Raw genomic sequence first — 25,846 nt, 5'->3', positions numbered from 1 at the left:
ATACAAAATTAACACCCAGAAATCTATGGCTTTTTTTATACACCAATAATGAACTCACAGAAAAAGAAACTAAAAAAAAAATCCCATTTACACCCAAAAATTAAGATAACTAGGAATAAACTTAACTAAAGAGATAAAAGACCTGTACTTGGAAAACTACGGGACATTGAAAAAAGAGATAGAGGAAGTCATAAACAAATGGAAGAGTATACTGTGGAGGCTAATCAGATAAATTTCATCAAAGCAAACCAATCTAAGTTGAGAGTTGAAAAATATGGTGGTTTGGTGGATTATCTCAAAACTAGATCTGAAAATGACAATGTGCCAATTGGTAAAATGATAATACTTCCATCATCTTTTGAGGGGAGTCCCAGAAATATGCAGCAGCGATATCAGCATGCTATGGCAACTGTAACAAAGTATGGCAAGCCTGATTTATTCATAACCATGACATGCAACCCTAAATGGGCAGGTATTGCAAACAACTTACAATGATGGCAAAAAGTTGAAAACAGACCTGAGTTGGTAGCCAGAGTTTTTAATATTAAGATGAATGCTCTTTTAAATGATATCTGTAAATTCCATTTATTTGGCAAAGTAATAGGTAAAATTTATGTAATTGAATTTCAGAAACACGGACTGCCTCACGCTTATATCCTCTAATTAATTCCCTTTCAATGTGCACAAATTTTATGCACTGGGCCACTAGTGTTATAATAGATGAAAGAAATTGAGGAGAGAAACCAAGATGGTGGCATAGGTTAACGCTGGAGTTTGCTGCCTCGAACAACCACTTCAAAAATACAACTAAAAGACGGAATGGACATCATCCAGAGCCACAGGAAGGCTGGCTGAGTGGAAGCTCTACAACTAGGAGGAAAAAGAAAAGCATACTGAGACTCAGAGGAGGCGCAGTGCTGAAGTAAAATACTAAGGTGCGGAGTGCATGCGGAGCGGGCTGGCGGCTGAGGGCACGGTTGTCTGTTTCAATTGGGAGGGAGTCTCAGACTCTGAGCTCCAGATCCGGGAGAGTCTCTAGGGACCCAGACTCAAACAGGACTGTCTGGCTTCGGTTGGAACTCAAAGGCAGCTTTCTCTCTGAGGTTTGCAGTGGTTGCTGGAACTCTGAGAAGCAGAGTCCCTGGGGGCAGGACTGAGAGCAGCCATAACTGCTCGCTCTGCCCACCCTGTAGATCCCCTGGGACCCACCCCTCCCAAGCCCTGCACAGAGGCATTTGCTGGATAGCCTCAGGCAAAGGCTTGATTAGCACCGCCCTAGAGATCCAGCACAGAAGTTCTCCCACTGCAGATGCCACTGATTCTCATAGCCAGTTGGCCTGGAGGTCAACCCCCCCCCCCCCAGTTTAACCTAGAGCAATCAAGGCTTAACTACAACAAGACTGCGCACAAAGACCACTAGGGGGTGCACCAAGAAAGCATAAAAAATGCGGAGAAAAAGAAACATGACAGAAATGGAGGATATAGAGCTCAAAACCACACTTTTAAGGTCTTTCAATAATTTTCTGGAAACTGCCGATAAACTTGATGAGATCTACAAGAAATCTAATGTGACCCTCGATGTTGTGATAAAGAACCAACTAGAAATTAAGCATACACTGATTGAAATAAGGAATATTATACAGACACCCAACAGCGGACCAGAGGAGCGCAAGAATCAAGTCAAAGATTTGAAATGCGAAGAAAAAAAAACACCCAACCGGAAAAGCAAAATGAAAAAAGAATCCAAAAATACGAAGATAATGTAAGGAGTCTCTGGGATAGCTTCAAGTGTACCAACATCAGAATTATAGGGGTGCCAGAAGATGAGAGAGAGCAAGATATTGAAAACCTATTTGAAGAAATAATGACAGAAAACTTCCCCTACTTGGTGAAAGAAATAGACTTACAAGTCCAGGAAGTGCAGAGAACCCCAAACAAAAGGAATCCAAAGAGGACCACACCAAGACACATCATAATTAAAATGTCAAGAGCAAAAGACAAAGAGAGAATCTTAAAAGCAGCAAGAGAAAGAAACTCAGTTACCTACAAGGGAATACCCATACGACTGTCAGCTGATTTCTCAACAGAAACTTTGCAGGCCAGAAGGGAGTGGCAAGAAATATTCAAAGTGATGAATACCAAGAACCTACAACCAAGACTACTTTATCCAGCAAAACTATCATTCAGAAGTGAAGGCCAGATAAAGAGCTTCACGGATAAGGAAAAGCTAAAGGAGTTCATCACCACCAAACCAGTATTATATGAAATGCTGAAAGGATCCTTTAAGAAGAGGAAGAAGAAGAAAAAGGTAAAGATACAAATTATGAACAACAGATATGCATCTATCAACAAGTGAATCTAAGAATCAAGTGAATAAATAATCTGATGTACAGAATGAACTGGTGATTATAATAGAATCAGGGACATAGAAAGGGAATGGACTCACTATTCTTGGGGGGGAAAGGGGTGTGGGAGATGCGGGAAGAGACTGGACAAAAATCGTGCACCTATGGATGAGGACAGTGGGTGGGGAGTGAGGGCGGAGGGTGAAGTGGGAACTGGGAGGAAGGGAGTTATGGTGGGAAAAAAGAGGAACAAATGTAATAATCTGAACAAGAAAGATTTAATAAAAAAAAAAGAAGAAATTGAGGAGGCCACAACAATAGAAGAATAAAGCGTGCTCATATATGGACGGATTGATATAATTAAAATGTTCATACTCCCCCAAACAATCTACAGATTCAATGCAATCCCTATCAAAATACTGATGGTATTTTTCTAATCACTAGAACAAGAACCCTAAAATTTATATTGAACCAGAAAGGATACTGAATAGCCAAAGCAATTTTGAGAAAGAAGAACATGTCATCTCAAAATGTAAAGAATGTAGCTAAAGTGGTGCCTATAGGGAAATCCAGTTCATTAAATGCTAATATTAGTAAAGAAGGAAAGTCTTAAATAAATGACCTATGCTTTCACAATAAGGAACTACACAAAGAATAGCAATTTGAACCCAAAGCAAAGCAGAAGAATGCAAATATTAAAGATCTAATCTAACAGAAGACAAACATGCAAATTGACCGTACCTTTGCTACACCTCGTCACACCCACCAGCCAATCAGAGCAACCATATGCAAATTAACCCAAACAAGATGGCGGCCGGCAGCTATGGGGCTAGAGCTAGCAGGAGGTTTGGTTGCCCCAGTGATGGAGGAAGCCAAGCTTCCTGCCTGCCGGGGCCAATCTGAGCTCCACTCAAGGCAACAAAGTTTCAATTATAGAAGATAAATAAACCCCAGATACCTGCTTTCAGCCAGCCGTGGCCACAGAGCTGGAGCGAGCAGGATGCTTGGGTTGCCCCTGGTGATGGAGGAAGACAAGCTTCCCACCCGCCTTGGCCGGCTCTGAGCTCCACTCAAGGCTACGTTTCAAGTATAGAATGTAAATAAATTTCAGAATAAAAAAAAAAAAAGAAAAAAAGGAGAGGCTGGGAGCTACAGTCACTGGGGGGCTTGGACAGCCTGAAAATGGCCCTCAGCCCCTCACCCAGACTGGCCAGGCACCCCAGTGGGGACCCCCACCCTGAAAGGGGTGTGGTAAGCCTGAAAACAACCATCAGCCCCTCACCCAGGCTGGCCAAACATCCATGGGGTGAGGGTCCCCACTGCGGGGGATTTTACCAGCCTGAAAACAGCCATCAGCCCCTCACCCAGGCTGGCAAGGCACCCCAGTGGGGACCCCCACCCTGAAGGGGGTGTGACCAGCCTGAAAACACCCATCAGGCCCTCTCCCAGGCTGGCTAGGCACCCAAGCAGGACTCCCAACCTGATCCGGGACACCCTTCAGGGCAAACCAGCAGGCCCCCACCCATGCACCAGGCCTCTATCCTATATAATGAAAGGGTAATATGCAAACTGATCCTAACAGCAGAATGATTGAAAATGACTGGTCACTATGAAACACACTGACCACCAGGGGGCAGACGCTCAATGCAGGAGCTGCCCCATGGTGGTCAGTGTGCTCCCACAAGGGGAGCTCTGCTCAGTCACAAGCCAGGCTGATGGCTGCCAGTATAGCGGTGGTGGTGGGTGCACCTCTCGCCTCCTCAGCAGTGCTAAGGATGTCCAACTGCAGCTTAGGCCTGCTCCCCGCTGGCAAGTAGACATCCCCTGAGGGCTCCTGGGCTGCCAGAGGGATGTCTGATTGCCAACTTAGTCCCAAACCCTGGGGAGCAGGCCTAAGTCAGCTGGTGGTCATCCCCCAAGGGGTCCCAGACTGAGAGAGGGCACAGGGCTGGCTGAGGGAACCCCCCTCCTCCTGAGTGCACAAATTTTTGTGCACCAGGCCTCTAGTAAAATTATAAATCATTAAAATATATAAAAATATAGAAAAATCAGTGAAATAAAGAGATAGCTAGAATTGATGAAACTCCATTCCAATTGATTAAGAAAAACAGAGAAGATACAAATTACCAATATCAGGAATGAAGTAGGGGAATCCATGAATGATCCTATAAATATCCTCTCTAATAATAGAGAAACATGGTAATTAACAGTAACTTCGCTACCCTTCCCATTGGCTAATCAGTGAGATATGCAAATTAACTGCCAACAAAGATGGCGGCCATCAGCCAGGCAGCTGAAGCAAACAGGAGGCTTGCTTGCTCCAGTGATGGAGGAAGCCAAGTTTCCCCGCCTGCTGCTGCTGGGCTCTGAGCTGCAGTCTAAGAAACAATGTTGCAATTATAGAAGCTAAACAATCCCCAGAAATCTGCTTTCAGCCAGCCAGCCTCGGAGCTGGAGCTGAAACAGTGTTTCAATTATAGAATCCAAGCAAACCCAGAGACCTGCTTTCAGCAGCTGAGGTCTCAGAGCTGGAGCCGAGCCTCAGAGCTAAAGCCAGCTCTCAGTTCCAGTGACAGCCATAGAAGGTAAATAAATCCCAGATTAAAAAAAGAAAAAAAGGAGAGGTTGGAAGCTTCAGTCACCCGCCAGCCTGAGCTTCAATCACCAGGCACCCCAGTGGGGACCCCCACCCTGAAGGGGGTATGACCAGATACAAACAGCCATCATCCCCTCATCCAGGCTGGCCAGGCACCCAAGCGGGACCCCCACCCTGATCCGGGACACCCTTCAGGGCAAACCAGCAGGCCCCCACCCATGCACCAGGCCTCTTTCCTATATAGTAAAAGGGTAATATGAAAACTGACCCTAATAGCAGAAGGACTGGGAATGACTAGTCACTATGACACACACTGACCACCAGGGGGCAGACAATCAATGCAGGAGCTACCCTCTGGTGGTCAGGGTGCTCTCACATGGGAGGAGCTCTGCTCAGCCACAAGCCAGGCTGATGGCTGCCAGTACAGCAGTGGTGGTGGGACCCTCTCCTGCCTCCTCAGCAGCGCTAAGGATGTCCGACTGCAGTTTAGGCCTGTTCCCCCCTGGCAAGTGGACATCCCCCGAGGGCTGCCGGGCTGCCAGAGGGATGTCTGATTGCCATCTTACCCCCAGTCCCCCGGGGAGCAGGTCTAAGCCAGCAGGTGGTCATCCCCTGAGGGGTCCCAGACTGCGAGAGGGCACAGGCCGGGCTGAGGGACCTCCCCCCCCCCCCCCGAGTGCACAAATTTTTGTGCACCGGGCCTCTAGTTAACAGATAATAATAAGTGAAAAACTTTAAGCCAATATATTTGACAACTTAGATGATATGAACAGATTCTTTAAAAGACACAAATTTATCAAAATTCATAATAGAAGTTATAAAAACTCATATAACTGTATTATCTATTAAAGAAATTGATATTGCAGTTCAAAATCATCTTACAATAAAAACTCCAGGCCTAAATAGTTTTAGTGGTGAATGAGAGCGAGAGAGAGAGAGAGAGAAAGATATGGAAAATAGAGAAACATCAATGTGTGAGAGAGAGACATTGATTGGCTGCCTCCCACATGCTCCCCTACTGGGGATTGAACCCACAACTTGGGTATATGCTCCGACCAGTAATTGAACCTGCCACCCTTTGGTGTACAGGATGACACTCCAATCAACTGAGCTACACCAGCTAGGGCTCTACTATATACTTAAAGAAGCACTCATACCAATTCTAAATTCTTCCTAAAAACAAAAGGAAAAAAAATACTTCCTAACACATTCCATGAGGCCAATATTACCTTAATTCCAAAATTGGAAAAACACATAACATGAAAACTATAGACCAATGCTCTTCATGATCATAGATGCATAATTTTTAAACAGAATTTTAACATCTTGAATCCACTAATAAACAAAAAATGAAGGCGTCATGACCAAATAGTGTTTATTCCAGGGATAAAGGATTCATTAAGATTCAAATATCAATTGATATAATTTTGCATATCACAAGATTGAAAGAAGAAAACCATGATCATCTCATAGATACAAATGAACTTTTGTGAAAATTCATGATAATAACTCTCAACAAACTAGTGTTGAACAAAAACTCCCTCAACCAGATAAAGCAAGCAAACAAAAAAAACTAAAACTGCCATCATACTTAATTGTCAATGATTAAATGCCTTTTCCCCAATTAAAGAATGAAGCAAATTTATCTGCCTTTACCATTTATTCTATTTTACATTGTACTGGAGGTGCCAGTTCAGGCAAAAAAATCCCAACAAATTGATATAAATTGTTCAGAACAGAAATAAAGAAGCAAAGTATATTTATAGATTTTATGATCGTCTGTGTCAAAACTTAATAAGAATATATGGAAAGCTACTAGAAATATTAAATGAGTTTAGCAAGTTTGCAGAATAAAACAATTATATTTCTTGTAATAAAAATGAACAATTAGATATTGAAATTTTAAAAAGAGGGATAAAAATTAGAGACAATTAAAAAATATGTGCAAGAATGTAAACCACAAAACAATGCTAAGAGACATTATCTATACTATGTTTAGGGATCAGATTATTGAACTTTGTTAAAATATCAATTCTCAAATTGATTCATAGATTTAATGCAATCTTAACTGAAATTCCACTTGAAGTTTTTGGTAAAAACTTTCCATTAAATCCTGTGGTTTATATGGAAATGCAAAGGATCTAGAATATCCAAAACAGTTTTGAAAAGAAGAGCAAAATAAGAGAATTCACACTATATAATTTCAATACTAACTATAGCTACATTGCTAATTTACATAAAGAGATGGAGACCTTTAGTTCTTATTGTCATGGATGTCCCTAGCTCACTAAAGGAAGTAAATATGTTCTTTGGATATGATGAGAACCATCTCTTTTATAGAGAGAGATGAGAAGGAGGTGTGTTTGCATAAATGATTAATGGTAAAAAACTTAAACCAAGAAGAGAGCAGCTAGAGGAATGGAGATACTAGAATGTGAGTTATATTGAGGACAGGTTGTGCTGATTAGCTATGAGGAAGAAAGAGAAGAGATCTAAAATGACTTCAGGTTTCTTTTGGGTAAATGGGAGATGCTGTTGCTATTCACTTGGGAAACAAAAATACTGGAGGGGGAAAAACTGGAGATGGAGAAGGGTGATGAGAGCAATCTAGATGAGATGGCATTTGAGATATATATCCAACATCTCTATTCCATAGACAGCTTAAGCTAGAGATCTGAATATAATGTGGATAAAATAAATAGAAATATTTATTTGAAAGTCATCAGTTTATGGATTTTAGTTATTTCTGTGGATGAGGGAGGCCAGGAAAACTGTATAAGCAACTGGAAAGAACAGAGTCTTAGGAGAGAGTGAGGTTAAAGCATAAAATGAAAAAAATGAAGAGCAGCAGAAAGGAAAATAGAGAAAACCAAGAAAAATGATGTCAATAACATGCAGAGGAAGAGAGAATTATGAGAAAAGCATTCTCAACTGTTTTGAATGCTGCAGAGGCAGCAAAAATTGAAAACATAATTCTTTAAGTGTGATCCATGGATACCTGAGTGTCTCTACTCTTTCTTTTTAAAAAAAATATATTTTTATTGATTTCGGAGAGGAAGGGAGAGGGAGAGAGATATAGAAACATCAATGATGAGAGAGAATCATTGACCAGATGCCTCCTGCACTCCCCACACTGGTGATGGAGCCTGCAACCTGGGGAATGTGCCCTGACCAGAATCAAACCATGACATTCTGGTTCATAGGTCGATGTTCAACCACTTAGCCACATCAACTAGGCTACAACTCTTTCAATGGTTTCATGAAGTCAAAGCTATTTTCATAATAACATTAATGTGTTATTTGTTGTCGTTACCGTGTTTACATTTTTACTAATGGTGCAAAATAATAGTTGGTAAAACTGCTGGCACCTCAGCATAAATCAGGATAGTGATAGCAAATTGTACAAGTAGTCATTGGATTGCTCACCACCACACTGTCAGGAAACAAAATGGCCAGTTTTACATATGAATGCTTCTGATCAGGCAGTAAACAATGATTTTGACCTTTGTTTTTTTAAATTATTTTAAAAATATATTTTTATTGATTTCAGAGAGAGGAAGGGAGAGGGAGAGATAGAAACATGAGTGATGAGAGAGAATCATTCATTGGCTGCCTCCTGCACGCCCCCTACTAGGGATCGAGCCTACAACCTCGGCATGTGCCCTTGACCAGAATCGAACCTGGGACCCTTCAGTCCACAGGCCAACTCTCTATCCACTGAGCAAAACCAGCTAGGGTTAATTTTGACCTTTTAAATAATCCATGTGATGAAATGGAAGTACACATAGATCACTTCTGCTGCATTCTGATGTAAGATGTTTGCTTTGAGGAAAAGCACTTATGCAATTGTTGGAGTTGGAAGGTGAACCAGCTCCTTTTTCATGGAGTAACATTTTTAGTTGAAAGAATGACTGCCAGACACACGTGTGTTACTCAGATTTGGATATTTGGCAGATATTTTCTCAAAACTGGATGAGTTGAACCTGTCATGTCAAGAAAAAAACAGATGACATTTGCTGCTAATGATAAAATTTGAGCTTTCAAGTGAATATTGGAACTTTGGAAAACTTGTATCTTTCCCTTAGAGTTTGACAACTTCCCAATATTAAGAGACTTTTCTGATAAGATTGGTAAGAATTATTAATGCATGTGATTTTTTATCCTGTATTAACATTTGGAAAACCTGTGCAACTAAAAGAACCACTATTTTCCAAATGTCACAAAATAAAGCATGGGTACGACATCCACTCAGAGTGCAAGACAGACTAGTGGATTTTAATGTAACAGCATATGAAAAATTCAGTGATTTGATTTCTGATTTCACATTCCAACTAAACTTAAGAAACTACCACTGGATGAGTTTTCATGTAGTCTCAAAGAAGAGTGCTCACTACTATCTAAAAACATTATTAAAATACTTTTGTGTGTGAGGATATGTATCTTCTTCACATAATTCAATCAAAGCAACGCACTGCAATAGGTTAGATGCAAAGCAGAGATGAGAATCTAGCTGTCTTCTGCTAATCCAGATGACAGATTTTTTCTATTTGCCTTTATAGTTCTGTACATTTTTTTTGTACAGAAACTGTATTATATATACCACTCAATAAGCTATGTCTTCTAGATCAATTAAATATTTCATCATTATAAAGTCATTTAAAATAGTTATTTTTTGGCTGAAAAGTCTATTCTGAGAGGTTATTAATATAGTTAGATAATTTTTCTGTTGGTTAGTGTTCATGTGCAGTACCATCTTATGTCTTACTTTCCTTATTGATTTATATATGCTTCATATAAACACATGGCTGGATTATTTTTCAAATCCTGCCTGACAGTCTTAGAATATTTAGTCCCATTTAGGATGAATATAATTATATACAGTTGACCTTTGCACAATATGAGTCTGAACTGCGTGAGTCCACTTCTACGTGGATTTTTTTGAGTAAACATATTGGAAAAATGTTTTGGAGATTTGCAAAAATTTGAAAAAACTCTCAAATGGACTGCATAGCCTAGAAATATAAAAAATTAAGAAAAAGTTAAGTATGTCCTAAATGCATAAAATATGTGTAGATAGTAGTCTATTTTATCATTTACTATCATAAAATATACACAAATCTATGAAAAGTTAAAATTTATCCAAATTTATGCACACAGAGACTGTACATGGCACCACTCACAGTTGAGAGAAATGTAAACAAAGATGCAGTATTAAATGATAACTGCATGAAATTAGCTGTAGTACATACTTTTGTAACCACCTCTTGTTGCTATTGCAGTGAGCTCAAGTTTTGCAAATATCTGCTTCAAATGCCATGTGACTGTAATCCTCTCTGCGTGAGCAGTTTGCCTCCTTAATAAACAGTGTATCACAGTAAAAAGTGATCTCTTGTAGTTCTCACATATTTTTCATCATGTTTCATGCAATACCATAAACTGAATAGCACCATGAAACACATATGAAGTGCCACTAGTGATGCTGGAAGTGCTCCCAAGAAGGAGAGAAAAGTCATGATGGTATAACAAATAGTTGAATTGCTTGATATGCACCATAGATTAAGGGCTGAAGCTTGCCTGCAATTTCAAAAGAAATAAATCCACCCTAAGGACCATTGTAAAAAGAGAAAAGGAAATTTATGAAGACATAGCTGAAGCTACACCTACACCAGCAGGTACAAAAACATTACAATCTTTGCAAAATACCTTTTTATCTCATATTAAAAATGCAGCTTTTATGTGGGTGCAGAATTTCTATAAGAAGGCAAACCTATAGATTCGAATATGATTAGAGAAAAGCAAAGTTATTCTGTGACAAATTAAAGAAAAAGGAAGGTGAAAGATCTTATGCTGGAGAATTTAATGCCAGCAAAAGATGGTTTGATAATTTTAGAAAGATGTTTAGCTTAAAAAATATCAAGATAACAGTAGAAGCAGCTTCTGCAAACCAAGGCAGAAAATTCCCAGATGTCATTAAGAAAATCACTGAAAAGAAAGGATATCTGCCGATGAACAGGTTTTTATTGCAGATAAAAGTGTCCTATTCTGGAAAAAAATTTCGCAAAGAACATTTATTACTAAGGAAGAGAAGTGAGTAGCAGGATTTAAAGCACAAAGGGATAGGCTAATTCTACTGTTTTGTGCAAATGTAGTCAAGTTTATGATAAGGAGTGCCCTTATCTATAAAGCTTATAACCCTGAGACTTGAAAGTAAAAGATAAACAGCAGCTGCCAGTCTTTTGGTTAAAGAACGAAAAGGGCTGAACAACGAGAATCATTTTTCCTGACTGGTTGAATTGATGTTTAGTCCCTGAAATCAGAAAGTGCCTTACCATAAGGTGACTGCCTTTTAAAGTTCTTCTGATATTGGACAATGTGTCTGGCCACTCAGAATCCCATGAGTTGAGCACTAAAGGCAACAAAGTGGTCTACTTGCGCCCAAACACGTTTCTAATTCAGCAGCTAGATCGGGTGTTATAAGGATTGTTAAGGCTCATCATTCATAGTTCTCTATGGAAGGCTCATCATACATAGTTCTCTATGGAAAAGGTTGTCAATTATGGGAGAGAATCTCGATAGAACATCATGAAAGTCTGGAAGGATTACACCATTGAAGACGCTATCATTGTTACATACAGGAAAAGGGCATGAAAGCCAGCAAGCCTGAAATAATAAATTCCTGCTGGAGAAAACTGTCCAAATGCTGTGCATTACTTCACAGGATTTATGATACAGACAAACAAGGAAATCATGAAAGAGATTGTGCATATGGCAAAAAAGGTGTGTGTGTGTGTGTGTGTGTGTGTGTGTGTGTGTGTAGGATTTCAAGATATGGATCTTGAAGAAATTTAAGAGCTAATAGCACCAGGTCAAAGGAATTAATAGGAGATGACTTGATGGAGATGAGTGCTTCCAAACCAGTGCCAGACGATGAGGAAGAAGACATAGAAAAAACAGTGTCAGAAAGCAAATTATTAGACAACTAGAGGCCTGGAACACGGATTTGTGCACATTGAAAGGAAATTAATTAGAAGGTGGTCTGTGAGGCAGGTCTGGGTGGGACAGGCTGGACATGCCCTGGAGCCAACCTCCTGTCGTCCCTCCCCGGCCTGCCACACCTGGGGCAGCGCCAGGGTTCAAAGGGCATCTGCAGAGTGAGAGGGGTCCCTTTGGCAGGTAAAGTCCCTCGGCCTGGCCTATGGGGATTGGGCCAAAACCAGCTCTCCGACATTCCCCGAGTGGTCCCAGAGTGTGAGAAGGCACTCTGCAAAGTTGCTGTCACTTGGCAGTTCCTGAATTGAGCGTCTGCTCCCTGGTGGTCAGTGTGCATCATAGCTTCCTGCCAATCAGCTGGTCGCTTAGCCTTTTATATATATAGATATGACAGAAGGGTTTTGATAACTCAAGGCTACTTTGACTTCTTTTATGACATGGACCCTTCTATGATATGGGCACTGAAACTAAAGCAAATGGTGGAGGATTGATACAGTACAGAAACATTTTTAGAGAAATGAAAGAGCAAAATATTCCAACAGAAATGATGATGTATTTCCATGAAGTTACACTGAGTGTGTCTGCCTCTTCTGCCTGCCTTCCCTTCCACCACTGAGACAACAAGACCAACCCTTTCTTCTTTCTCCTCCTTCTCAGCCTGTTCAATGTGAAGAAAACAAGAATGAAGACCTTCATGATGATCCACTTCCACTTAATGAATAGCAAATAATCACCATCCTGTTCAGTTAATAAACTTATCTGGTTTTTATGTGTGTGTTTTCATGTGAAAATCTAATAACCGTGATGCAAGAACTGTATGAGACATTTTCATGTCATCACAATCATTATTTAAGTATTCATCGTGTAAAGCATTGTGTGCAAGACTTGTAGGGAAGTGAGTGATAGCTAATACTTATATATATAAAACCCTAATATGCAAATAGACCGAATGGTAGAACAACCAAACAACTGGTCACTATGACGTGCGCTGACCACCAGGGGGCGTGCGTGGAACATGGCAGGTGTTGGCGGCAGCAGGATAGTGGAGCAGGTGAGCAGGGATTCCAGACCAAGGTCGGGTACTGGTCACTGTCACTGGGGCAAGCCTCTGGTGGTTACTGAAAATTCTTTGCTCCCACGCACTGTGGTCCCGACAGGCACTTGCACCTGCTGCCTGCTCACAGCAACGGTTCTGGCCAATAGTTTGGCAATGTCAGTGGGTGTGAGCAGCAGCTGCTGCCCCTGACTGCCCCTCAGGAGCAGGGGGAAGTGGAGAAGGCCTCAGGGGCTATCAGCACCAGCAGCCACCACTTGCAACCACTGACAGCACCGGCCCTGTTTGCACCCACTGCTGGCACTGGTCCCAATTTTTCTGTGTCATCAGTGGGTGCAAGTGACGACAGCGGAAATGGGGTTGCTGGCAGACAGGGGACCGGAGGCCATGGTGGGAGGGGCTGGGTGGGGCCGCAGAGGATGGGCCATGACCCGCCCCTGTGCCCACCACAGCCTCACAGCCCACAGTTTCTTTTAAGGTGAATGAATTCATGCACTGGGCCCCTAGTAAAGTAATAATGTGTTAGCTTTCTTGTTGTTTTGTAACTTTGCTTTCAAAGAATTACATTACCATACAGTATACCTCTCTTGTAATTGAAGAAATAGCCTATCATCATAGGTAAGTGATTTTTAAAAATGTAACAATGTTTCTAATACTGTATTATGAATATGACTATATACTGTGTGCCATAAAATTTTTATAATGATTTATTCCTTACTGTGAAGCAATTGTATCAGTTGTACTAGGTTCTTATAAAATAGTCATATTGCTGCTTCTTTATAATCAATGCATGAATCATTATAAATATGAAAATTTTCACATTTTTTCATTTTTGATGTCTAATATTAGCAATACACATATCATAACATCTATAGTGTTTTATATCATATAAGAAAATATTGATGTAGGTGCTGAGAAATAGACAATTCATTTTATAAAGAGATGAAGCAAATTTATGGTATCAATAAATACACTCCAGTGTTGCAAATGTATTTTCTCTTATGATTTTCTTTTTAAAAAATAATATTTATATTTTTATTGAATTTATTGGGATGACATTGGTTAATAAAATTCTATAATATATCATTTATTTATTGTACTGTGTGTTTTACATTTATTTCCTCTAGCTTACTTTATTGTAAGAATACAGTACAAAACATGAATCACATATACCATATGTGTTAATCAACTGTTTATGTTATTGGGAAAGATAAGTTTTACATAAGTTTTGAGGGAGTCAAAATTTATATACGGATTTTCAGTTGTGGGTTGGTTTGTACCCTTAACCTCCACGTTGTTCAAGTATCAACTGTATTTGGTTTTATTTCTGCCATCTTAGTACAGTGGGGACTTGACTTACGAGTGTCCCGACTAACGAGTTTTTCGAGATACAAGCCGTCTCTCGGCCGATTTTTTTCTTTGAGTTGCAAGCTAAAATTCACGTTACCAGCCAGCTTCAGATACCCCACCACTAGTTGGCGCAGCGAACGTCACAGTGAATGCCACAACATCAGACCAGCATCACGTGTCTCACTTGTTCACTGTTGATTTGACATATGAGTAATTTGAGTTACGAGCTCCGTCACGGAACAAATTAAACTCGTAAGTCAAGGCCCCACTGTATGTGTTTTCCCTCTTGATCTTTTATTGCCTCCTTTTGGATTTGCTTCATTATACTATAACTAGAAGCCCGGTGCATGAAAATTTGTGTACTCAGGAAGGTTACTCAGCCAGGCCTGCACCCTCTTGCAGTCTGGAACCCCTCAGGGGATGTCCACCTGCTGGTTTGGCCAGCTCCCCAGGGGATCAGGTCTAAGCTGGCAGTCAGACATCCCTCTGGCAGCTTGGGAGCCCTAGGGGGATGTACGATTGATGGCTTAGGCCTGCTCCCATCACCACCGCTGCACTCACAGCCTTCAGCCTGGCTTGTGGCTGAGCAGAGATCCCCCTGTGGGAGCGCACTGATCACTAGGAGGCAGCTCCTGCGTTGAGCATCTTCCCCATGTTGGTCAGTGCGCATCATAGGGACCAGTCATTCTGCCATTAGGGTCAATTTGTATATTACCCTTTTATTATTTAAGATATTCCTCAATAAATTTGGAAGTTAAACATTCCTTTTCTATTTGTACAATGAATGTACAAAAAGTTATGTAGTATATTCATCAAAGCTTAATATCAAATATCATTTTTATCTTTCTCCTGGACAATGAAAAAATTTACTTTCAACCCTCTTTACTTAAATGGTACTAGAGGCCCGGTGCACAAAATTCATGTGTGTGTGTGTGGGGGGGGGTCCCTCAACTCAGCCTGCACCCTCTCACAATCTGGGACCCCTTGGGGGATGTCCAACTGCAGGATCAGGCCTAAAACAGCAGTTGGACATCCCTCTCACAATCCGGGACTGCTGGCTCCTAACCGCCTCATCACCCCTAACCACTCTGCCTGCCTGATCACCCCAACCACTCTGCCTGCCTGCCTGATCACCCCTAACCCCTCTGCCTGACGGCCTGATAGCCCCTAACTGCTCGCCTGCCTGCCTGATAGCCCGTAACCACCTCTGCCTCGGCCCCTGCTGTCAGGAAAGACATCCGGAATAACGTCTGGAAGGTCATTCGGCTGTTCGGTCTAATTAGCATATTATACTTTTATTATTATAGATTGTTTTGTGCATTTTAGTTCTATAAACATTCTGAGCTGCAGAAGACATTGTTATTGTTGTTTGATAAAGTCAATATTTATTTATATTTAACCACACACTTACCATTTTAATTGCTTTTAATTGCTTCTCCAACCTTTCCATCTGTGGCATTTCCTTTGTTTTATGAAGACCTGTTAGTGTTTCCTTAAGTGAGTCTGTTTTTGTCATGTTCCCTTAGTTTTTGCTTGTCTGATAATGTCTTTATTTCACTTCAATTATTGAGGTATAAATTTGCTGAGTATATGATTCTAACAGCGTTCACTTTTTTTAACCAACACATTAACACTATAATTTCAACCTCTTCTAGCTTTCATTATTGTTGAGAAGCCATTCACCCATCTTATTGTTGCTCTATTGAAGTTGATCTTTATTTTTTTTTCTTTAAGGTTAATGCTATTTTTTTTTTCTTTTCTCCTGCAATGTCATTGTGATCAGTCTAAATGTTGATTGCTTTTTATTTATTCTGCTTGAGACCTGTTGAGCTCCTTAAGTGTGAGAATCAGTGTCTTTCACCAATTCTATAAGCCATTATTCAAATTGTTTTTCTGCCATTCTTTTCTTACCTTGTGGAACTCTTCTCACTTTATATTATACTAGAGGCCTGGGGCACAAAATTTGTGCACTTGGGGGGATGGTCCCTCAGCCCGGTTTGCGAGAGGGTGCAAGCTAGGCAAAGGGACCCTATCAGTGCACGATCAGGGCTGGGGAGAGACACAGGAGGTTGACCAGCTAGGGAGGGGGCATGGGAGGGATCAAGGCCATGTCTGGTCCATCTCACTCAGTCCTGATTGGCCAGACCCCAGCAGCAAGCTAACCTACTGGTTGTAGCATCTGCCCCTTGGTGGTCAGTGGACATGATAGCAACTGGTCAACCGGTCAACTCTCTGTCCCCTGGTGGTCAGTGCACATCATAGCAAGCAGTTGAGCAGCCTTAGCATATCATTAGCATATTATGCTTTGATTGGTTGAATGGAGGACTGGACAACTGGACACTTAGCATATTAGGCTTTTATTATATAGGATGTTTATTATCTTCTTATTCTCACTTCTCTCTTTTATGTTCTTCTGTTTTTTCGTCATTCATCACAGTTTCTTCTAACCAACCTCCAGTAATGCTCTCTTTAGATATATCTAAATTGCCTTTGAGTTCTTTGGTTTTCATGTTATGCTTTATTTCCAGATTTTCTAGTTGTTTTTCAAATCTTAAATGTCACTTTTCTTAGAGTGCATTTTTTTTTCTGAAATGTTTAATTTCAGCTTTCAATTTTTGTGTGCATATTATAAATAGTTGTTTAAAGTCTATTTCAGGTAATTAAAGTATCTTGAATGTCTCTGGGTTCATTTTTATTATCTTTAAGTGTGGTATATCTGGTTCATGTTGTCTTGTTTCTTCATCTGTCTACTTATTATTTATTCCAGTTATTGGAATTGAAAAATTATTGAAATAAATACTTTGAAGCCTAAGATGATTTTTTTCACCTATACCAAAAATTTGGAAACAAGAAGAACATGAAATCACTGTAATCCAATTTCCAGATTAATATTTTTCTTGGTTATATAGGTGACTTGAATCAGGTCTAAATATTATTACAAGGGTGGTTTAATCCTGGACCATCCTTATTTCTAGTGTATAGACATTTGGGATATAAAAAATAAGATCAAGTTGGTTGACCCTTGCCAGGCTCTATATTCTTATTATAATTTCCTCTGTTTATGAGATTGTGAAACAAGCTTCCTAACCTGTCGGTCGCAGCTTCAGATTCACAATGCATCACTGGAAAAAATGACCCAAAAGTTATAATCATTTCTCTGTCTTTTTCTGGATCCCACACTCTTATTAGCTTCACATGCTTATAGTATTTTTTCTCATATTTTAGTTGTTTTTAGCATAGTCATTATTAGAAGCTAATGCCCCTAATATTCTAATGTTTTGTAGGTGATATAACATGTTTTTTAAAATTTATTTTTACTTTTGTAAAAATTTTAAATCAGTTTTTATTTTTTCAATTGCAATTGACATACATTATTATAATAGTTTCAGGTGTACACCTCAGTGAGTAGACACTACATAACTTACTGAGTGATCATCCTATAAATCTTGCACTCATCTGACACCATACATAGTTATTAAAATATTGACTATATTCCCTATGCTGCTCTTTACATCCCCATGACTATTCTGTAATTACCAATTTATACTTCTTAATCCCTTCACCTTTTTCACTTATCCCCCCAAACACCTCTCATCTGGCAATCGTCAAAATGTTCTCTGTATTTATGTATCTTTCTGTTCTGCTTGCTTATTTTTCTAGATAAAATTATAGATAGATATATATTTATTGCATTTTTATTGTTCATATTTTTGATATATTTTTTCTTCCTTTCTTTTTAAAAAAGAACCTTTAGCATTTCATATGATACTGGTTTGGTGGTGATGAACTCTTTTAGCTTTTTCTTGTCTGGGAAGCTCTTTATCTGTCCTTTGATTCTAAGTGATAGCTTTGATAGGTAGAGGTTGTAGGGCCTTGCTTTTCATCACTTTGAATATTTCTTGCCAATCCCTTCTGGCCTGCAAAATTTCTGCTGAAAAATCATCTAACAGTCTTATAGGAACTCCTTTCTAGGTAACTAAATAAGGAGTCACTGGGACAACTTCTAGCATACCGAAATTCACATCATGGGAGTGCCACAGAAGGAAAAGATAGAGCAAGAAATTGAAAACCTATTTGAAAAAATAATGACAGAGAATTTCCCTAACATGGTGAAGGAAATAGACATACAAGTCTAGGAAGCACAGAAAGTCCAAAACAAGATCAACCCGAAGAAGCCCACACCAAGATACATCATAATTAAAATGCAAAAGGTTAAGGACAAAGAAAGAATCTTAAAAGGAGCAAGAAAAAAGCAGTTAGTTACCGAATATTCTAATTTGTAAGCATCATAAGAAATGGCATCTTTTTATTTTATTTATTTTATTTTATTAATTTTTAAATATATTTTATTGATTTTTTACAGAGAGGAAGGGAGAGGGATAGAGAGTTAGAAACATCGATGAGAGAGAAACATTGATCAGCTGCCTCCTGCACACTCCCTACTGGGTATGTGCCTGCAACCAAGGTATATGCCCTTGACCAGAATCGAACCTGGGACCCTTGAGTCTGTAGGCCAACTTTCTATCCATTGAGCCACTGGTTAAGACAAGAAATGGCATCTTTTTAGCTGAGTTCTTTAGGGTAAAGGAGGTAAAATCTGTGAAACCTTGAATATGTAGATCAAACTATGTATATAGATTCACATTTTTATGGTATAAGTAAGTTCTACTTTTTTTTGTCCAAAAGAGTGTGTGTGTGTGTGTGTGTGTGAGTGTGTGTGTGTGTGTGTGTGTATGTGTGTGTGTTCACCTAGAATGGAATAATCTTAAATGTTAAATAAATTTATTTTATGGATAAACCCAGAGTCAAAATCTTTAGATGATATCAGAGAAGATTATATAGTGGTCTTGATCTTGTAAACATTACCAGAATCTGTTATAGAAACATAACTTTAAAAAATTATTTAATGAGACACTAAATGTAATTTCCAACAGAAAGAGAAGAAAAAGAAAACAAGAGGATTGTAAAAGCCCCTATATTCCAATTGGTTAAATTCTGTGTCTTGAATACTAGCATTCTTAAGGAATTCATGAATATCAAAAATTATAAGCAATAAAATGATAATTTCTCTCCTTCAACCTTCCCCAAATCTTAAAAAAAATAAAGAATTTTTTCTCTTTCTGTGTAATAAAATTCCAAGAAGATATTTGAAAATGGAGGACAAATATATTTTGGGTTGATCAACAGCATAAATTAATTCATGTTTACTTCATGAAGATTCTTATGCACTATTAATATTTCCACTGAAGAAGATATGAAAATAGAATTAAAATATTAAGATTAATATTCTGGGATAAATTTATATTTTACAACATTTAAATGCTATATTTTTAAAATTTAGATTTGTCACATATCTTTTTCATCTTTAAATTGCTTTAAACATCTCAAAATTTTGACTCTGTGTTGTAGAATCATTGGCATATTAATGCATAAAATAATTTAGCAGAATAAACGGAAAAATTAATTTAATATTCATACACATTACATTTATTCCATTATTGTTAACCTAAATATCAGATAAATAGGTTAAGAATAATGATTAAACAATAATCCCGATTATACGCAATGTTACCGGTCGACGTCTGTCGTTGTTCACAGTACATAATCCGAAGGTATTGAGCATAGCCCTTGCAATTCTAATGGCCAGGAAAGTCATTTACCTATAGATATTGCCCAAACGATAGCAATCTTCATGATGGCCTTAGTCCGCGAATTGAAACGGCTATGCTCAATAGGATTACGTATTGCTACATACCGATCCAGCGATATAGCGCAGAGGTGCATGATGGACGCTGTCGAAAATAAAACATCTAGGGAGATCCAGACGGGGCACAAAGGTCTGGGGAGTGGCCAGACATAATCTGAAAGAGAACAGAGAGAAGACAAGAACATATTATACAAATTATACTAACTGTAGTATTAAATTTTAGTCTACTTATTTTCTCTCATAATCTAAGCATTTCAAAGAAAGTGAAATTTGGGAAACATTTTCCATAGTAATGGTGGTAGTGAAGATGATGATAATACCTTAAGTGTTACATATATTATTTTTATTGAGGTAAAATTTACATAAAATCAATAAATTTGTACAATTCAATAGTATTTAGTACATTTATAATATTATGCAAGTATCACCTCTTTCTAGTTCCAAAACATTTCATTATTCCTGGCGGAAACCACTACCCATTAAGCAGTCACTCCCCATTCCACCTTCCCCCATCCTCTGACAATCTCTAATCTGCTTTTTTGTCTCTATGGATTTAGCTAATTTGAACATTTCATATAAATTAAATAATAAAATAGGTGACCTTTTGTGCCTGGCTTATTTCACTTAGCATACTCTTTTGAGGGTCATTCATTTTGTAGCATGTACCAGTACTTCATTCCTTTTTATAGCTAATGCTCTTATTTGAGATAATTTTTGATGGTCTTATAAATGCAATTGTTTTCTTAATTAACTTATTAGTGTATCTATATATATAAAAATCTAAGCTACCAGCTGACCGGCCGGTAGCTATGATGTGCACTGACCACCTGGGGGCAGACACTCAACACAGGAGCAGAAACCACAGGCATGGAAACATGGAACAGACTGATGAATCTCAGAGGAAAGGGGGAAGGGGGGAGGGGGAAGGGCAGGAAGAGAGTAACCAAAGATCTTATATGCATGGATTGGTGCATTGGTGGGGTCCCTGGGCCTGGCCTGTGCCCTCTTGTAATCTGGGACTCCTTGGGGGATATTGGACTGCTAGGCCAGGCCAAGGGGCCCACTGCTGCCTGAATCTGTGCACCGGGCCTCTAGTAGAACTATAACTTACTAGAGTCCCAGTGCACAAAATTCATGCACTCGGGGGGGGGGGCTCCCTTGGGGGTGGGGTCCCTCAGCCCAGCCTGTGCCCTCTCACAGTTCAGGAGCCTTCAGGGGATGTCTGACTAAGACGTCCGTTGGACATCCTTAGCATTGCCCTGGAGGTGGGAGAGGCTCCCGCCACGGCCGCTGTGCTTGCCAGCCATGAGTCAGGCTTCTAGCTGAGTGGTGCTACCCCTGTGGGAGTGCACTGACCACCAAGGGGCAGCTCCTGTGTTGAGCGTCTGCCCCCTGGTGGTCAGTGCATGTCATAGTGACCGGTCAATTCCACAGTTCGGTTGATTTGCATATTAGCCTTTTATTATATAGGATTAGTGTATAAAGCTATAATTGATTTTCATATGTTAATCTTGTATTCTGCAACTTTGCTGAATTCATTTATTAGATCTACATTTTTGTGCAAGAGTTCTATAGGATTTTCCCTATATAAGATCATGTCATCTTTGAATAGAGATAACTTTTTTTCCAATTTTCCCCACCTTTTACTTTCTTGCTTGCTTAATTGCTCTAGATAGAATTTCCAGTACAATGTTGAATGGGAGTAGAAAAAAAAAAAGCAGGCATCCTCTCTTTTCCATTTTTAAATTTATTATTATTATTTTTACTTGTAGATCATTTTTTTTTGCAAGGTACCTATTATTTTATTTATTTATTTACTTTTAAATTTATCTTTATCATTGAAAGTGTTACAGATTTTCCTTTTTTTCCCATGGACCCTTTCCACTTAAAACAAATTATTGATTGATTTTAGAGAAACAGAGAGAGAGATAGAGAGAGATAGAAAGAGAGAGAGAGAGAGAGAGAGAGAGAGAGAGAGAGAGAGAGAGAGAGAGAAACTTATTGTTCCATTGATTTATGCATTCGTTGGTTGCTTTCTGTATGTGTCCTGGCCAGGGATTGAACCTGTAACCTTGGTGTATCAGGATGATGCTCCAACCAACTGAGCTACCTGGCCAGAGTCCTCTCTTTTTCTTGATCTCAAATGGAAATCTTTCATTCCTTTATGATTGAGTAATATGTTAGCTGTGGGTTTTTCATCAATCCCCTTTATTATGGTGAGAAAGTTTCCTTTGTATTATTAGGTTGTTGAGTACTTTTAGCATGAAAGAGTGATATATTTTGTTAAATGCTTTTTCTGCATCAATTGAGATTATTGTGTTTTTTAAAATCTTTATCCTATTACTGTGACGCATTATGTTGATTTATTTTTGTATGTCAAACCATTCTTGCATTCCTGAGATAAATCACCTGGTCATGGTGTATATTATGATACTGGATTTAGTTGGCTAGTATTTTGTTTAAGATTTTTGCACCTATATTCATAAGTGATATTTGTTCATACTTGTCGTTTTTTGTAATGTCATTATCTGGCTTTAGTTTCTGGATAATCCTGGTCTCACAAAATGAATTACAAAGTGTTGCTTTATCTTCTATTTTGTAGAAATTGGAGAAAAAATGGTGTTAATTATTCTTTAAAATGTTTGTTAGAATTTGCCAGTGAAGCCCTCATTTCTGGGCTTTCTTTGTTGGGAGGTTTCAATATCTTTATTATCAGTCTCATCAGATTCTCTATTTCTTCTTGAGTCACTTTTCATAGTTTATGTGTTTCTAGGATTTGTTGATTTTGTTCATGTTATCTGATTTATTGGAATACAATTATTCACTGTATTCTTTTTATAATTTTTTTAACTTCTCTAGGGTTAGTAATAATGCCCCCTATTTCATTTATAATTTAATGACTTGCATATTCTCTTTTTTTTTCTTAGTCACTCTAGTTAAAGATTTATGAAGTTTGTTGACTTTTCAAATAAACTACTTTTGGTCTTCTTAATTATATTTTTATTTTTTCTATTCTCTATTTCCTCTCTCTCCATTTTAATATTTAGCATTTCCTTTCTTTTGCTAGTTTGAGTTGTTTGTTCTTCTTTTTTAGTTTCTTGAAATCTAAATTTAGGCTACTTTCCTCTGAGCACTGTTTTTGCTACATTCTGTAAATTTTGGTATTAAGTTTTTATTTTGCTCTTCTCAAAATATTTTTTTGAATTCATTTGTAATTTCTTAGTTGATCCATTGGTTGTTTAATAGTGTGGTGTTTAATTTTCACATATTTATTAATTTGTCAGTCTTCTTTATTGATTTCTACTTTAATTCCATTGTGGAGAAGATACTTTGAAGGATAATAATATTTTAAATTTTTGATGTTTTTTTTGAGGCCTGATATGTGGTCTATTCCAGAGAATGTTGCATGTGCACTTGAGAAAAATGACTTGTCTGCAGTTGTTGAATGAGGTGTTTTATATTTGTCTGTTAGAATTAGTTGCTTTATAGTATTGTTCAAGTCCTCTATTTCATTATTGATCCTGTGTCTAGTTGTTCTATCCGTTACTGAAAATAGGATACTGTCTCCAAGTATTATTATAGATCTTTCTTTTGTTCCTTCAGTTTTGTTTCCTATAGTTTTTGGTCTCTGTTTTTAGGTGTATATATATATTTATAATTGTTATATCTTCTTGATGGTTTCAGCCTTTTATCAATATTCTAGCGGCCTGGTACACAAAATTTGTGCACTCGGGGGGGGGGGGTGGTCCCTCAGCCCGGCCTGTGCCCTCTTGCAGTCTGGGACCCCTCGGGGGATGACCACCTGCTGTTTTAGGCCTGCTCCTCGGGGGATTGGGCCTAAGCTGACAATCAGACATCCCTCTGGCAGCCCAGGAGCCCTGGGGGGATGTTCATTTGCCAGCAGGGAGTAGGCCTCAGCTGCAGTCGGACATCCTTAGCTGTGCTGAGGAGGCTGGAGAGGCTCCCACCACCACTGCTGTACTGATAGCTGGCAGCCGTCAGCCTGGCTTGTGGCTGAGCAGAGCTCCCCCTGTGGGAGAGCACAGATCACCAGGGGGCAGCTCCTGCATTGAACGTCTGCCCCCTGGTGGTCAGTGTGTGTCATAGTGATCAGTCATTCCCAGTCGTTCTGCTGTTAGGGTCTGTTTGCATATTACCCTTTTATTATATAGGATAATGTCTTTGTTTCTCATAGCAATTTTTGTCTTAAGTTCTATTTTGTTTGAACTATAGCCACCCAGCTCATTCTGGTTACTATTTGCATGGAATATCTTTTCATTCTTTTACTTTCAACATATTTATAATTTTGGATCTAAAATGACTCTCTATTGACAGTACATAGAGAAAGAATTTTAAAAATTCATTCTGACATCATGTATTTTTACCCATTCTGCCAATCTCAGCCTTTTAACTGGAAAGTGTAATGCATTCACATTTAAAATCATTACAGTTAAGAAAGGACTTATTCTATCATTTCTTGTTTTCTATATGATACATAATACTTTCCTCATAAATTCCTTTGTTACTATCTTCATTTATGATAAATTGATTTTTATGGTGTGCCTTTTACTTTTCTTCTTGTTTATTATTTTGTACATTATTTTGATTTTTCACCCTTGGGCTACCAGACTGCTTTTTGAATCAAAAATCAGAATGAGATCTTGAAGTTACTAGAAACAGTCTGGGAGCCCAAGGACATAGCAGTCATCCATTGTAGAGGACATTAAAAAGGAAAAGACTCAGTGTCAGAAGGAAACAGTCACGCAGATGCAGTGGCAAGGCTATCTGCTAAGGAGCGGACAGTAGCTTCGTGGACCATGTGGGTTCCTGAATTACCTGAACTTCTGAAATACACCCCTCAAGAAGAAGAACGGGGCCAACAAGAAGGGGATAAAAGGACGAAGGAAGGTTGGTGGATATTCCCAGATCATAGGGTCTACATTCCAGAACAGTTAGCTCATAGAGCAGTCCTCCAGCAGCATGAACTTACCCATTTAGGGAAGACGGCTCTAGAAGCCTTGTTAAGCAGATACTATCTAATTGCCCATCTCCCCTCCTTATGTGCCTCAATCTCTCAGCTGCTGCCTCCTCTGTACACAGAACAAGGCAAGGCAGGATCCTGTAGGACTGATAGCAATTCAGCGTTGTGGGCAGGCTCCTTTTGAATATCTAGAGATAGACTTTACAGAAACAGGGCCTAGTAGAGTAAATAAATGCCTTTACTTTTTGTCTGCACCTTTTCAGGCTGGGTTGAGGTATATCCTACCAGCACAGAGAAGGCGAGAGAAGTCACTAAGGCATTACTGAAGGACATAATTCCGTGGTATGGAATGCCATTAACCATAGGGTCAGATAATGGCCCAGCCTTTATAGCTGAGGTAGTACAGCAGGTAGCTAAGGCCCTAGGAATTAAGTGGAACTTACATACAGCCTACAGGCCCCAGAGTTCAGGGAAAGTGGAATGCATAAACTGGGCTCTCAAGCAGGCTATGGCTAAGCTATGCCAGGAGACGAGCCTACCTTGGACAGGTATCTTACCACTTATGCTTCTGCGGGTGCACTGTGCCCTGAAAGCCAGGGTAGGGTTCTCTCCATTTAAAATTCTATATGGAAAGCCCTCTCCCTTAATTCAGCCAAAGGGATATTTGTGGGAAATAGGGTACTTAGAAATTCAGAAACAGCTACAAGGACTTTGGAAAACTATCCTTTAAGTCCATAGATGGGTTGCTGATCAATTGTCAATCTCTCCAGGAACAGCTGTGCACCCTCACAAGCCTGAGGACCAGGTTTGGGTAAAAGATTGG

The 25,846-nt window shown here is 39.2% G+C and overlaps 1 protein-coding gene across 1 annotated transcript in view; it reads right to left on the bottom strand.

Annotated features, from left to right (window-relative positions):
• HTR2C (5-hydroxytryptamine receptor 2C) overlaps positions 1 to 25,846 on the bottom strand; it is a 318,127-nt gene that overhangs the window by 44,176 nt on the left and 248,105 nt on the right. The window contains exon 5 of the mRNA XM_081115142.1: positions 19,996 to 20,196. Within this exon, the coding sequence (XP_080971268.1) occupies positions 19,996 to 20,196 (201 nt within the window). The remainder of the gene's footprint in view (positions 1 to 19,995; positions 20,197 to 25,846) is intronic.

This window comes from Myotis nattereri, assembly GCF_964212035.1.
Source record: "Myotis nattereri genome assembly, chromosome: X".
Lineage (NCBI taxonomy): Eukaryota > Metazoa > Chordata > Mammalia > Chiroptera > Vespertilionidae > Myotis > Myotis nattereri.
Note: the sequence above shows the minus strand (reverse complement) of the source record. Positions and strands in the feature narration are given on the sequence as shown.